General features: G+C 41.5%; 1 protein-coding gene across 1 annotated transcript in view; it reads left to right on the top strand.

The window, feature by feature from the left end:
* The window catches only part of LOC132882168 (NACHT, LRR and PYD domains-containing protein 12-like), a 547,173-nt gene that overhangs the window by 445,111 nt on the left and 87,734 nt on the right, over positions 1-14,328 (top strand). Inside the window, exons 14-15 of the mRNA XM_060915438.1 lie at positions 6,941-8,710; positions 13,972-14,166. Of these exons, the coding sequence (XP_060771421.1) occupies positions 6,941-8,710; positions 13,972-14,166 (1,965 nt within the window). The remainder of the gene's footprint in view (positions 1-6,940; positions 8,711-13,971; positions 14,167-14,328) is intronic.

Below are 14,328 nucleotides of genomic sequence, written 5' to 3'. Positions count from 1 at the left end.
ATTATCGATGGAAATGTTCCTGACTAGATCAAAGCCTCTGTCTGTCTATAAAATATAAAAAAGGAAAAAGAAATGTATGAAGGAGAAAGCGACAGGAACTGAAATAATCTCCGTAAAAATAATTATAGAGCGGCGGCTATCATTATCGACACCTTAACGATCTTTTGGTCGTTGCAAAAGTAGAAAAGGCTTTCAATCTGTAAATTGTGCATGAATAATTACTCAAACTTCCACTGGGAAAAAATGCCTTGGTTCCTGATTATTTAGCGTATCAGATCACATGACTCCGTTCCACAATTATCGACACCTTTGTCCACAGTTATTGACACCGTTCCACAATTATTGACATTGGGATGATTTTACAGAGCCTAATCTAGGGCGCATAATACGCATTTTTTATCTGTCTGTCACACATCCACTTTTTGGGCGCGAGAGTGATATCGCGTATCTATTCATTTTGTCGTGCATTTATAAGTAGGGAGCGTGTAGTCGCGTTTTACTGAATCTTGTGCGTATCAATTTGTCAGCACCCGCTAGCAAGCACTGCTGTAAATATAGCGTTGTTTACACACCAATCGGAAAATATTGGAAAGGACCGAAGTATTCCGAATGGTTTATTTAGCGGGTAAAACAGTTTTGTGAACTATTATATCATTGGTCACTGACCCGGAAGACAGTGTATCTCAACCAATCGTGTGAAGTGTTTTAAAAATACCCAAAAGCACATGGCATATCGTTCTGTCTCATCCAGACATAACAGTCAGACCCTCCAGGATTTGGCGATTTGCAACTTCAACGCAAATTCAACCAATCCCTGTGAATTCAGGGTGGCAGCGCTCGAAACTAACGGTGTCCCGATGTCCCGGGGACTATAAAAAAATGTCATCGGGACACAAAATTATCATATCTGGGACAATCCCGGGACAATGGAAAAAAATAGATCTAGAAAAAAAGTTCTACATTAATATTATTTACAAAGCCGTAAACCATACGTAGACATTCACCTTATTTGTCAATTTTAATTTTAAAACGTTAAAAGCGAAAAATACATAGTAGCTACACTTTCGATGCACCTGCATCCGTAGGCTACAGAGCAGCGCATTCTGTTCTAGAATCTTCGGCCGGAGTCCGCATTATATGGACTTGGAATGGAATTGCTACCGCACACGCTGCGCCGACTCTTGCCAGAACAAAAATGCTTAAGTGGTTGAAGCGGACCGACCGCGGGGAAGAAACTGAAAGCCCAGACATAACGTCTCCGGGACCTTCAGGATCCAAAGTGTCATCGCCTGGTCTGCAGGCAACGCTAGCAACTGAATGAACTGAATGAACACTGTTAGACACGTTATAAAATACAACAGGAATGATGTGGATGATATTGACGGAAGATACCGTTCAACAGAATAAGTGAGTTTTCTTTGTGTCTTTCTAGTTCAGGAAGTTTAGTCAGTCAGCAGCACAACTAGGCTCGGACCTGCTGGCACTATGCTGATGTTGCTAACATTTGCACCTTCGGCAGCGAAAGTGCATAAAAATGGATAACGGAAAGTTCATAAAAATGGATAACGGTAATGGATAACGGAAAGTTCATAAAAATGGATAACGGTAATGGTGAAAATTATAAGTTGGCCTTATAAGTGCCAACAGATATTCAAGGTATAAGTAGATGAAATGAACATAAAAGGGGTCTTATTTTCAACTAAAGTGTACTGCAGATGTAGGGAGTTGAAACATTTTCTGAATGAGCTAGTTGACCCCTTTAAATAAACAGGTATCTATTCATACAGTGAGATCGCCAAAGTTTAATAAACTGAAAATGCAATAACTGTAATTTTGAAGTAGATGATGTATAGGACATGTGTCGCTTGTGTTTTGTGACTTATTGAAAAATGATATAAAGGGTTCAAAATCGCATAGTTACAAATATAATAATAACTTCATATGATAATATTCACTGGTTATTTCAGAGAGGAAAAAAAATGGGGACACTATTGCTTCCATTCGGGACAATACAACACAGAATTCGGGACCACTGGGGGGGACAAAGAAAAAAAGTTAATTTCGAGCCCTGCAGGGTGGTGTTGCAATTCTATCCAATCTTATTTTTTTCGTGGTCCAAATCCTGCGCTCTGATTGGCTGGTGAGCGGGTCCGTATCCTACGTTACGGACCCCAGTTACGGACCTCTGGCGACTCACTTGTTCACAACAACAAAAAACATAGTAGCATTTTTTGTCAATGTGGCCACATTGTTCAGGATGGGACTGGACACAAAATTATATATGTAGGATCTTTAATACCCCGACTGACCCAAAGTAAGGACAGCATTAATTTTATAATTTTGAGACAGTTATTAGTCACATTTGAAATAAAAGAATAAAACAAATTATTTTCCCTCTATACGGACTGTCTTATGACTCCGTCAGAACAAACCCCCCAAAAAAAATCAAAAACAGACAATGCAGAGCAAAACAGACAACAGCAGTGGCCGTATTTCCACTCCTAGCTTGCAGCCCAAGGGCCTCACCCCCCACCGGACGCAGCACACACAGTTCTCAGTCTCCCCTGCTAACCCGTGGTCATCCAGGTCAACTCCAGACACAACGGAGACGAGACAAGCGCACACGTCACCAATGAGAAGCAAGCGCAAAATCCCCAGTCACGACCGTCCGTCGGTCACTCAGTCACTCTCCAAACATGTACTCTTCCCGCAGCACACAGCTCACTTAGCTCTTCTCTTACACACCTTCGCTACTGCCCACGTTAGGAGGAATGTTTTCGCGCGCACCAAGTCTCACGTGATTTCCTTATTCTCGCGAGACCCCTCCGATCCGGCCGGCCGCGCCGTGACATCACACACTACCAGGGCACAACCGATACAAAAAAAAAAAAACACAGTGCCCCCTATCCATCTGGCTACATCATCATTTCTCTTTTTTTATGATTTATTTATAAGATTATTAAAAATCTTAATTTTTGGCAGCATTTCTCAGGAGAATAGCATTAATTTTACAGCATGGATAGTGATAACGACAGTGTTCACAGTGAAAGCGAGTTTTACTCCCCTGAGGAAGAAGAAATAAAAGAAAACATTTCAGGAGAAAGCTAAAAACCTCTAACTTGCTAACGCCGAACAAAAACATGGCTGAATCCTGAATGACTCCTATTTGTATAAATGGGGCTCTACATAGGTGGCAAAATGTAGTTTTTTTTTTTTTTTTTTTTCTCCTGCCATGGAAGTGCACTTGTATACCGAGGAGGAAGCCATTTGCATTACAGCCGTGAATGAGGATTCAAAATGGCGGCTCGCCTCGGCTCGGTTCCCCCTTTCGGGTGCTCTCGTTTTCTGTTAGAATTTGGTAAAGAAAAAAATAAATATATTATTTACCAGCTTAAGGTCGGTCCGTGTGGTGAAATACCGTGACCTCGGCCCTGAATACTGACCTCCGCCCAGAGGGCCTCGCTCAGTACTTTTAAGACCTTGGTCACAGTATTTCGTGATACGGACCTCCCAGCTAGGAAATAACATGTATATCTGAAATATGGAGTGAGTAGACATGAAAATAATAACTGAACACAAATTTATCCTCAGAATGAAAAGTTCTCAGTCACCACTTTAAACATTCAGATTCTGTTCACTGTCAGTAAAATGATGTTCTTATAAAATAATAAAGCAGTTAAACAGTAAAGAGTAGGTATGAGACGATACACTAAAGCCACGATACGAGTCGTATCCCAAAACAGGCTTCACAGGACCATACTGATGAGATGGAGAAAGATTATTTGAAAGTAAATTTCCTTTATAAAGGGAACCCACGGCGAAAAATAAACAGAGGAGAGAAATATTACATATTTTGCACGAATGCATTTTGACTGCGCTGTATTGTCTCACTGTGTTGCATAAATCAGTGCTTTAAAATTCTTTTTTATTCACGCTCACTTAAGGGCGCAACCATATTTCCATTTTGTGGGTGGTGTCAGAGGTCAACATGCCGTAGAATCATCGATAGGTTTCCTGTATCTTGATTGGCTCGCTGCTCCTGACACCGCGATGTCGCCGGATGAACAAAACATTGTTGAAAAATAGCAGGGTGCAAAACCTGTGGTTGCAAAAATAATCACCGTGATAATAAGGGAAAGTGTTTTTTCTGTGTTCCATTGCTGACAACCGAGCGACGTAAACGACTTGCTAAACAGTGGCTACACAACTTGGGGACAGGTCACACTTTAGAAACTCTCCTTTGGCAGAAATTCTGTTTGTGAGGACCATTTTGAGTCCGATTGCTTTGACAGGAATCTCCAGGCCGAGCTCTTGGGCTACGCAGGTCACAGTAGACTCAAACTCGATGCTGTGCCAACAATATTCCATCACTGTCTACGGAAAAGGGATTCAGGCCGTGCGAGCCGATGAGCTGGAATAGTACAGGCATTCAAAGAGGATGTATATATTTTGACGCTGCCTAAAAGCAGAGCTCCAGATGAGTGTAAAATGAGTTAGTCAAGAATACCACGTGATTTTTTTTTTTTTTTTTTTCAAGCAAATTAAAAACCCATCTATCTTCTGTAAATAAAGAGACAAATTGAATTGTGCGGTGCTCCACGCTTCACCTGCTATAAACTCTCACTCCGCTTCGAGCTGTCACAAGCCTATATTTAGACCAAATACACTATTGTGGCACACTGCATGTCTATATCTGCATTAACACATGCAATAAATAAATAAATAGGCTCGTCCGTACCGCTGTCCATACTGACTTGAAGATAACTCTTTTTCATCTGACTAAATCCAGGCTCAGTGTGTGTGTGATCATTTTTACACGTGTGTGCACAGCGCCGTTTGCGTGGAGCCCTGATAGGAAGAGAGGGAAAAACTATCTCATCGTCTTGTCTGTTTTTGTTGGAAATCTGTGAACTGTACAAATCGTCAGGTCAAAGGTTGTGGACGGACATTTCACCTGTGAGTATTGATAGCTAGCGTGTGATCATTTTTACACGTGTGTGCACAGCGCCGTTTGCGTGGACCCCCTATAGGAAGAGAAAAAAACTCATCTTGTCTGTTTTTGTTGAAAATCTGACCTTGATCTCTGGGATGAACACTGACTGTGTCCGATTATCGATGGAAATGTTCCTGACTAGATCAAAGCCTCTGTCTGTCTATAAAATATAAAAAAGGAAAAAGAAATGTATGAAGGAGAAAGCGGCAGGAACTGAAATAATCTCCGTAAAAATAATTATAGAGTGGTGGCAACAATTATCGACACCTTAACGATCTTCTGGTCGTTGCAAAAGTGGGAAAGACTTTCAATCTGTAAATTGTGCATGAATAATTACTCAAACTTCCACTGGGAAAAAATGAGTTGATTCCTGATTATTTAGCGTATCAGATCACATGACTCCGTTCCACAATTATCGACACATTTGTCCACAGTTATTGACACCGTTCCATAATTATTGACATTCAGATGATTTTATTTAAAAAAAAAATCAGTATGTACTATTAAGTTCACAAGACATGGCTTGAATTTAAAAATTGTTTTACACAGACGTTTACTAAATATAAAATCTTTTATATAAATATATGGATGTTGGTGTTTACAGAAATGCGGAAGTAATTCTAATGTTTGGAAACAAATCAACTGATAATGTTTAACCTGCGTCAGGAAATCTTTTTGTTCCACTTTCGAAGTATTTTTGTAGTTCACATTTTGTTAATCATTCGTTGTTGTTTGTATTAATTTCTAGTTTTGTCGTTTACCAATAAATGTCAACAGGCAGTTGGCATTGTAACCACATGAAAATCCAGGTCAAAGGTCGCATGTCATTCCTCGAACCAAAATATAAAATGTCCACTGATATTGTGGTCTAATTCTATTTATTGCAATCAGATTCCAAATACTCTATAAACATTCCATTCTGTTCTGAATCAGAAAAAACATTATAAATCACAGCACTTTTATTTAAAGCACTTCATCTACTTCAACAATGTTACACAGAGATCGATCCATAACAGTCGTAAATGTCACTTAATCCCACAGGGTGTCGATAATGGTGGACACCGGTGAAAGTGATCACTATTATCGACACTTCACGTGACCTCTCAAACGCACGTTTAGATACAAAATGGCGACTGTAAATGAAAGAGTAAGAAATAAAGTAGGTTTCGATGAGGAGATCATGAAATAATCTGTGAATTTGATCAGTAAAAACATGTCCATGATCTTTCCACCATGCTTACCTGCGATGATGACGTCCGGGTTTTCCTCAAACTGCTGATCGTGCTAAAAGAAATTCCGTCTCAGGTAATGAGCTGTGTCATCAGACGACAAGATCAAAGGGTGGGGGTGGGGGATCTTCCGGTTGATTGATTAGCCAATAATAACTGCTGTAACTGAAACTCAGCTTTGTTTGTTTTTAAATTGGTAAATCTGAAAAGGTGTCGATAATTATGGACTGCTGGTAATTGTAGCTGCCGCTCTAGTAGTACAAAAGAGCCATGAAAACAAATTATCAGAGACTGAACTGGAAAAGGGAAAAAAAACAATAACAGTGAAGCGGGGTGTGATAAAGATGTATAAGGAATGGGGGCAAAGTTGAGAAAATAAGAGGAGGTAATGAAAAGGGGCGGAGTCAGGAGATACTTTTCTTGGGGCAAATTTGATGAGATACCACGGTTTAACACACAAGCCAAAGACATGCGATGGGAGTGGTAATATGGCGGCCAGACGGCTTCACTCGTCTCTACAGCGGGGAATAGGCTCTGAGCTCTCCAGGTTTTATATAGAGCTCAGTGGAAAAGATACAATCAAATCCGGTAAATCCATAGTGTTAGCATCCTAAAGAACGGTTATCTGTGGGAACCAGTCAGAAAAAACTGTGATGTTAAACTGTAATAATTGGAGCCCAGGTCTCACCACGTCTTCTTATTTCACCCCATCACACAGACACGCCCCAGAATCTCCTGCTGTAAATGAATTCCAGAAAAAGTTCAGATTAAATCTGATGAAGAAGTTTCAGTGTTTAAATGGAGTGATGATAAAGCCGGAAACGCGAGCGCTCCTGAATGAGATCTACACCGAGCTCTACATCACAGAGGGAGACAGTGGAGACGTCAATAAAGAACATGAGGTGAGACGGATGGAGGCAGCGTCCAGGAGAAAAACAACAGAGGAAACACCAATCAAATGCAGCGACATCTTTAAGCCCTTATCTGAAAAAGCCCAACCCATCAGAACTGTAGTGACAAAGGGCGTGGCTGGTATCGGAAAAACAGTCTCTGTGCAGAAGTTCATTGTGGACTGGGCTGAAGGGAAAGCAAATCAGGACGTCCCCCTCATATTTCCACTTCCTTTCAGAGAGCTGAATCTGATGAAGGACCAAAACCTGAGTCTGCTGGAGCTCCTTCATGTCTGCTTTAAGGAAACCAGAGAAACAGAAATGTCCAGGTTGGAAAAGGTTCTGTTCATTTTTGATGGATTGGACGAGTGTCGTTTCCCTCTGGATTTCCGGAACACAGTGAGTGTGTGTGATGTAACTGAATCAGCATCAGTGCGTGTGCTGCTGATAAACCTGATCAAAGGGAATCTGCTTCCCTCTGCTCTCATCTGGATCACCTCCCGACCAGCAGCAGCTGATCAAATCCCCTTTGAGTACGTCCATCGAGTCACAGAGGTACGAGGGTTCAATGACCCCCAGAAGGAGGAATACTTCAGGAAGAGGGTCGGTGATGGGAGCCTGGCCGAGAACATCATCACACACCTGAAGTCATTAAGAAGCCTGTACATCATGTGTCACATCCCAGTCTTCTGCTGGATTTCAGCTGCTGTTCTTGAGAGAATGTTGGGTGAAGCAGAGAGTGGAGAGATCCCCAAGACTCTGACTCAAATGTACACACACTTCCTCATCATTCAGACAAACGTCATCAGAGAAAAATACTCAAAGAAGCAGGAGAGTGATGAAGAAATGCTGCTCAAACTGGGACAACTGGCTTTTGAGCAGCTGGAGAAAGGCAACCTGATCTTCTATGAGGAAGACCTGCGAGGGTGTGGCATTGATGTGACAGAAGCAGCAGTGTACTCAGGTGTGTGTACGCAGATCTTCAGAGAGGAGCCTGGGCTTCACCAGAGTAAAGTGTACTGCTTTGTTCATCTGAGCATTCAGGAGCATCTCGCAGCTCTGTATGTGCATCTGACCTTCATCAAGGAAAAGAGAAATGTTCTTGATCAGCGTCGGTCCTTTGAGACAATTTCAGATTTACACGAGTGTGCTGTAGATCAGACGTTAAAATCTGAGACTGGACATCTGGATCTGTTCCTCCGCTTTCTTCTGGGTCTCTCACTGGAGTCCAATCAGAAACTCTTACATGCCTTAGTAACACAGACAGGAAGTAGCTCCCAGAGCAAAGAGGAAACAGTTCAGTACATTAAGGAGAAGATCAGTGGAGATTATTTTCCTGCAGAAAAATCCATCAATCTGTTCCACTGTCTGAATGAACTGGGTGATGATTCTCTCGTGGAGGAAATCCAACGCTACCTGAAATCTGGGAAACGAAGTGAACTCTCTCCTTCACAGTGGTCTGCTCTGGTGTTTGTGTTACTGACTTCAGCACAGGAGCTGGAGGAGTTTGATCTGAGTAAATATACCAGTACAGAGGAGATACCAGATTGGGTTCGTGTGAAGGTGATGCCTGTGATTGCAGCATCCAGAAAAGCCGTGTAAGTAAAGCTGAATAGAACTGTTCTACTGTTCCACTGTTAGAAAGAGAGAAACTGAAAGCACTTTGACAGAAACGCACTTTGGGATGTTTTGAGTTTCAGGTGATCCAGAGTGTGTTAATACAAATAGATCAGTAGATAAATGAGGGGAAAACAGCTGCATGTAGAATTGAATAAAACTGAAGTTCAGCTATTAAAGAAGTCGAAACCAGTTGATGTCATTTCAGGAGAAAAATGTTTACGTCTCACATTCTGCCATTTTGTCCCAAGAAGTGTGGAAGCTGGGAGCTGAAGATGGAAGTGACAGCCAGCTAACGAGACTCACAAACACCACATTTCCAAAACTGAACAAATAATCAAACAGAACTTTATACTTACAGTTTATTTACAATATTTACAAATTACACCGCTATTGCAGGCTCCGATGTCCCGTAAACATTGAGGGTTTTTTTCTGTGTAAAACCTTCACTGAGTGCAGTGTGAGGGTTTTTTGTTCACATCCCTCCACATTAAATTTGTGTTGTAGCTGAAATGTAATTACACAGACGCTGGGCCTGTAGAGCCATGTGGAGTTTGCAGTAATACAAAATTGTAATTCCACAAAACTTTACTGTTATTAATGACCTAATAAATAGAGGATATTACACGGTGGCACGAAGATCTGAAATTTATCTTCGAGTGGTGAATGTACATATCACGAGTGAGCGAAGTGAGCGTGTAATGTTCTTTATATTATATGGACACATCCACAAAAAAAATACACAAGTTAATCAAGAGTTTTAATTTTGAACCGGTTCGCCATTTTGACAACGCGCGTCTAATCAGCGGGGAAACGCTGGGAGTGACGTCATCGGGGTGAAATATCGGGAAATATGACACAGACACGAGTGTTTTACTGGGAAATCCGCCGCTCGTGTTTTTCATCCGAGCTCCATCCGGGACATGGAGAACCAAAACCGAGACATAAATCTCTATCTGTCACTCGTGAGGAAATCAGAGAATTGTTTTGATAAATTTGGGGACTTTTTGTTTGTGTCGATATAATAAAAATAAAATCACACGTTGGCTGAAGATCTGAAGTTTATCTTCTCGTGTTGAAAAATATTTGACTTGTTCACTTCGCTCACTCGTGATCTCTACATTCACCACTCGAAGATAAACTTCATGTCTTTGTGCCACCGTGTAATATCCTCTGTATGTGTCCCTCAGGTCCAGGATGTGTTTCATATGAAAATACGAGTGGCGTGTTTCCCAGTAAAACACTCGTGTCTGTCTAATAAAAGGTTTTATTCAGATGGTGAAAACAGCCTTTCACAGAGCGCTTATTAGAAGCACCATTCTGATTTATTTTTAAAACATCACAAGGTCGATCAAAAAGAGTTTGTTTCCGGTCGCCCGTCCAACCCTGAACATTTCTGAAGTGTTGGAAAAATACAACAGTCTTTTTTTTTTTTTTTTAAAGTATCAAGCATTTCAAATGATGGAAAACATTTACCGCTGCTCAGAAACAATCGCAGCTACGGGTGCAGCCATATTTGATGTACCACGTGACGACAGTGATAACACGCGGGAATTCAACGTGATTCTCGTGGGAAACCAATTGGTGACAAAATGGTGACAAACGTAACGCAAACACATGCGATATTTAACGTTCACTTCACATGCATGAAAACCAGTCACAGCCAATATAAAAATATCCTATATTCATCCCTCCACACACAATCCCAGTCAAAATCACACATCAGCATTCGTGTCCGCCTGCAATTATAGCGCCACTGAAAAAGGTGCTCAGGTCAGTGCAGACATCCCACTTGAAGATCTGCTGGAAAGGTTTGAACATTGATTCAGTAAAACTGTCGTGTAAGTGATGGTAGACGGATGTCATCGCTGGAAGAGTGTGTTTATTCTAAAAACAATAAGCAGGTATACAATTCCAAAACATTGGGAAGAATCAAAATCGGAAGACGAGCAAAGGTCATGTGATCTACAGACAGGCGAGTCGAGGCCGAGACAAAAACCGGAGTAATAACACAAAGAAACGCTCGAGAAGGTCAGACATGAGTGCACTGAGCGGTTACTTCACAAAGTCTGTTTGTGTTCAGTCTAGGGCTGAACGATTTTAAGAAATAATTGAATTGCGATTTTTCTGGCAGATATTGCGATTTCGATTTCAACCACGATTTTTTTTCTTTAAATCAAGTTTCAGTGCAATTAATTAATACAATGAATTCCATAAAGCTAATGCAAGAATGAAAACTGAGGTCAACAGATTTCAAATGTAGGCCTGTTTATTAACACTGAGTGCCTGAGGAACAAGTTATAATAACTTAAAATAAAAAGAGAGCCATCTTTCTTAAGTAAACTTTTGCTTCTTTTACTTTTCCCATCTACAACATATTAGACATAAAAAAAGGTTGATCAATGGCTCAGCAGCATCAAAATATTGCACTTTTGTAAAAGAATGTACATAAGCATTATAAATTATAACTAGAGCCAACAATTCCCCTGTGGGAAATAAGAGTGATGCAGTGGCTGTAGCAGTCGCTATTGCAGGGCCCCTCCCTCCTGTGTGTGAGAGAGAGAGCGAGCAGCCCCTCCCCCACCCGCGCGCTCAGACACAGAGACCGAGAAAGCGCAGTTTCTCCTCACAGCGCTCCCTCCAAACAACGGGGATTTACACAAAAACGGAAGGAGATATTCACAAAATTTTCACACTGAGTGCCACAAGGCTTTCCTGAACGTAATTTTTTGTCTGTAGTGTAAAAAATGAGGACAATTTATTGACGAAACAAAACATGGGTCAGTTTAGGAGCACTGAGAAAAACCGCGGCTTTGACGATCCCAAAATCATGTTGTCTGAGCAGTGTTTCCCCCAGCACTTTCCAGGCAAGGCGGCCGCCCTGGGTAACTCGACCGCCCGCCCTAGCAAGGTTCCAAGAAAAAAAAAATGCGTCCAAAAAAAAAAAACGAAGTGGTAATGCATTTCAGCGCAGGGACTGACAGCTAGACTAAACTGCGGCACCTAGTGGTTGGAAATATTACTACGCCATATGTCCTCGAGGCCATATTTACAAACATTTTAATTTTAAATTCAACGGTTCAGCGGGAAAGTCGAGACGTTGCCATTATCGTCGGTGGAATAAGAAGGTAAGTTGTATTTGTAACTGCTCATCTAAACGGTGCATTTGCACTGTTACAGTGAAATTTAATTTTCATGTACTAATATAAGTAAGATAATATAATAATATAATTATATAGCCTAATGCTATATAATGTTCATGTGCTAATATAAGTAAGAGCACTTTTATTGGCCAGGAAACCATTTTACCTCAGTTTTTGTAAGTAGTTGTGACATTTAATTTCAATAAATACCTATTTTACAGTTCTACACAGCTTTGTTATTATTGTAGTACTACTACCCCCCCCGGACTATCTGTGCAACGTGTGACGCGTTACGGCCCGACAATCCCCCCCCCCCCCGGACCACTATCCGTGCCGCGCGTGATGCCCACCGAAGACTCACCACCTTGACTAAGCAATTTTCTGCGGGAAACACTGCTGAGATCACGATTTTCGGTCGAAAACGATAGATCGTTCAGCCCTAGTTCAGTCTGTAATTGGTCCTTGAGTCACGCGCTGCTCGTTGAGAGTGCGACTGCACGTGGGCACCAGTGATAGTTCGTGGCTGGGGGACGGATGTGACAAATCGTTATTTTAATGGATATTAAACTGAATCTCTTCCATGTCATTTTAAAACGAGACCCGAAACTGACATTAAAACGTGTTTAAAATGTATTGGATGTGATTATTTTCTCAGGGTCACTGAATGTGAATCCTCTCTCACTTCTGTATTGTTATTTTAATAGTTAAATAAGACGCTCGTACGATCAGTTAACAGTCAGTGTCGCTTTACTCGCGCATGCTTAAGTTACAACAACAACTTTACGACAGCCCACAATCTGTCAACTCCAATCTGTCTTACGACAGCTACTGCTATCAACACATCTTCATGCTCATGCATTCATTGTGGAACTGATAAAGCAGAACATTATGAAGTGTTGATGTTGCGTTTGTGGGATTAAACATTGGGCGGTGGTGTATGAACAAAGAAGAAAAACACCTCAAAAAGTATTAATTTTATTTTCATGAAATCATGCATATAATTATAAATGTCCATCATAACTCAGTTTGATATTTAGTCACCAAATTGTTTGTACGTACCAATTTAATACGGTTCTGAAAGAAAAGGAAAAAAAATCTGACCATCGTACCCTGAATTTTTTGAGGTTGTGACAGAAAACCATTCCATTATCCATCCATCCATTATCCGTAACCGCTTATCCTGTGCAGGGTCGCGGGCGGGGTGGAGTCTATCCCAGCTGACTATGGGCGAGAGGCGGGGTTCACCCTGGACAAGTCGCCAGATCATCGCAGGGCGACACACAGAGACACACAACCATTCACGCTCACATTCACACCTACGGTCAATTTAGAGCCACCAGTTATCCGAACCTGCATGTCTTTGGACTGTGGGGGAAACCGGAGCACCCGGAGGAAAACCTACATGGACACGGGGAGAACATGCAAACTCCACACAGAAAGGGCCCCGTCAGCCACTGGGCTCGAACCCACAACCTTCTTGCTGTGAGGTGACGGTGCTCACCACTACACCACCGTGCCGCCCCTGTGACAGAAAACACAATTTATTATTTTTTATTTTTTGTTTGGCCTAATATAAATTTATTCTGCGCTAATTATTCTGTTGTTGTAATGTCCTGACAGCTTTTATAAATTGTAACTTTTTTGTTGTGTTGACCTTCTCACAGCTTTTATTCTTTTTCATGCTGTCGCTCTTTGGTGTGTTTATTTGTCTCTGAAACAAAAAGCTCTGTCTCAAACTTCAGTGTCCTTTTCTGGGAGAGGTCTTTACCCCCCACACACAGGGAAAGTCAGACAGGGAGACACAACACACACAGTGTAAGGGGAAGAACATGTCCAGTCTGTAAATCACTGGCACCAGGAACAAATAAGGAGCACCTGGCAACACACACACACTGTTATCCAACGAGCTCATCATGAGTCGCTCCATAAAACCCCTTCAGCACGGGGCTGGTGATCATTTCAGTCGCTCACTAATTAGAGAACAAATCCAATGTCTGAGCTGTTCAGATAAATATGACTCTGCCTCTAACTCTGCCTGCTTCATCTCAACCTGACTTTGATCATTTGGGTGAGTTTATGTTTTATTTTATTTCCTTCAGTATCAGTTGTGATGGAATTGGAGGGAGCAGCGCTAAAGCTCTGGTCTCAGCGCTCAACTCAGAAACCTCCAATCTGAGAGAACTGCATCTGACTGGGAGGAAACTGCATCTGTTTGGGAATAAACTAGAAGACTCAGGAGTGAAGCGTCTCTGCACTGGACTGGAGAATCCTCACTGTAAAGTGGAGACCCTGAGGTAAGATCATCTCTTTGTGTACATTATTGATTTTCAGTTGAATTTGACTGTAACAGTACAACATGCAGAACAAATATATTCCTCATTAAACTCATCACTTCTGCATTAAAGCACTAATTAAACACACTGAGAATTTGATACGTGGGGATAAAAATACAGTTA

This window comes from Neoarius graeffei, chromosome 2, assembly GCF_027579695.1.
Source record: "Neoarius graeffei isolate fNeoGra1 chromosome 2, fNeoGra1.pri, whole genome shotgun sequence".
Lineage (NCBI taxonomy): Eukaryota > Metazoa > Chordata > Actinopteri > Siluriformes > Ariidae > Neoarius > Neoarius graeffei.
This window is presented reverse-complemented; position numbering and strand designations above follow the sequence as displayed.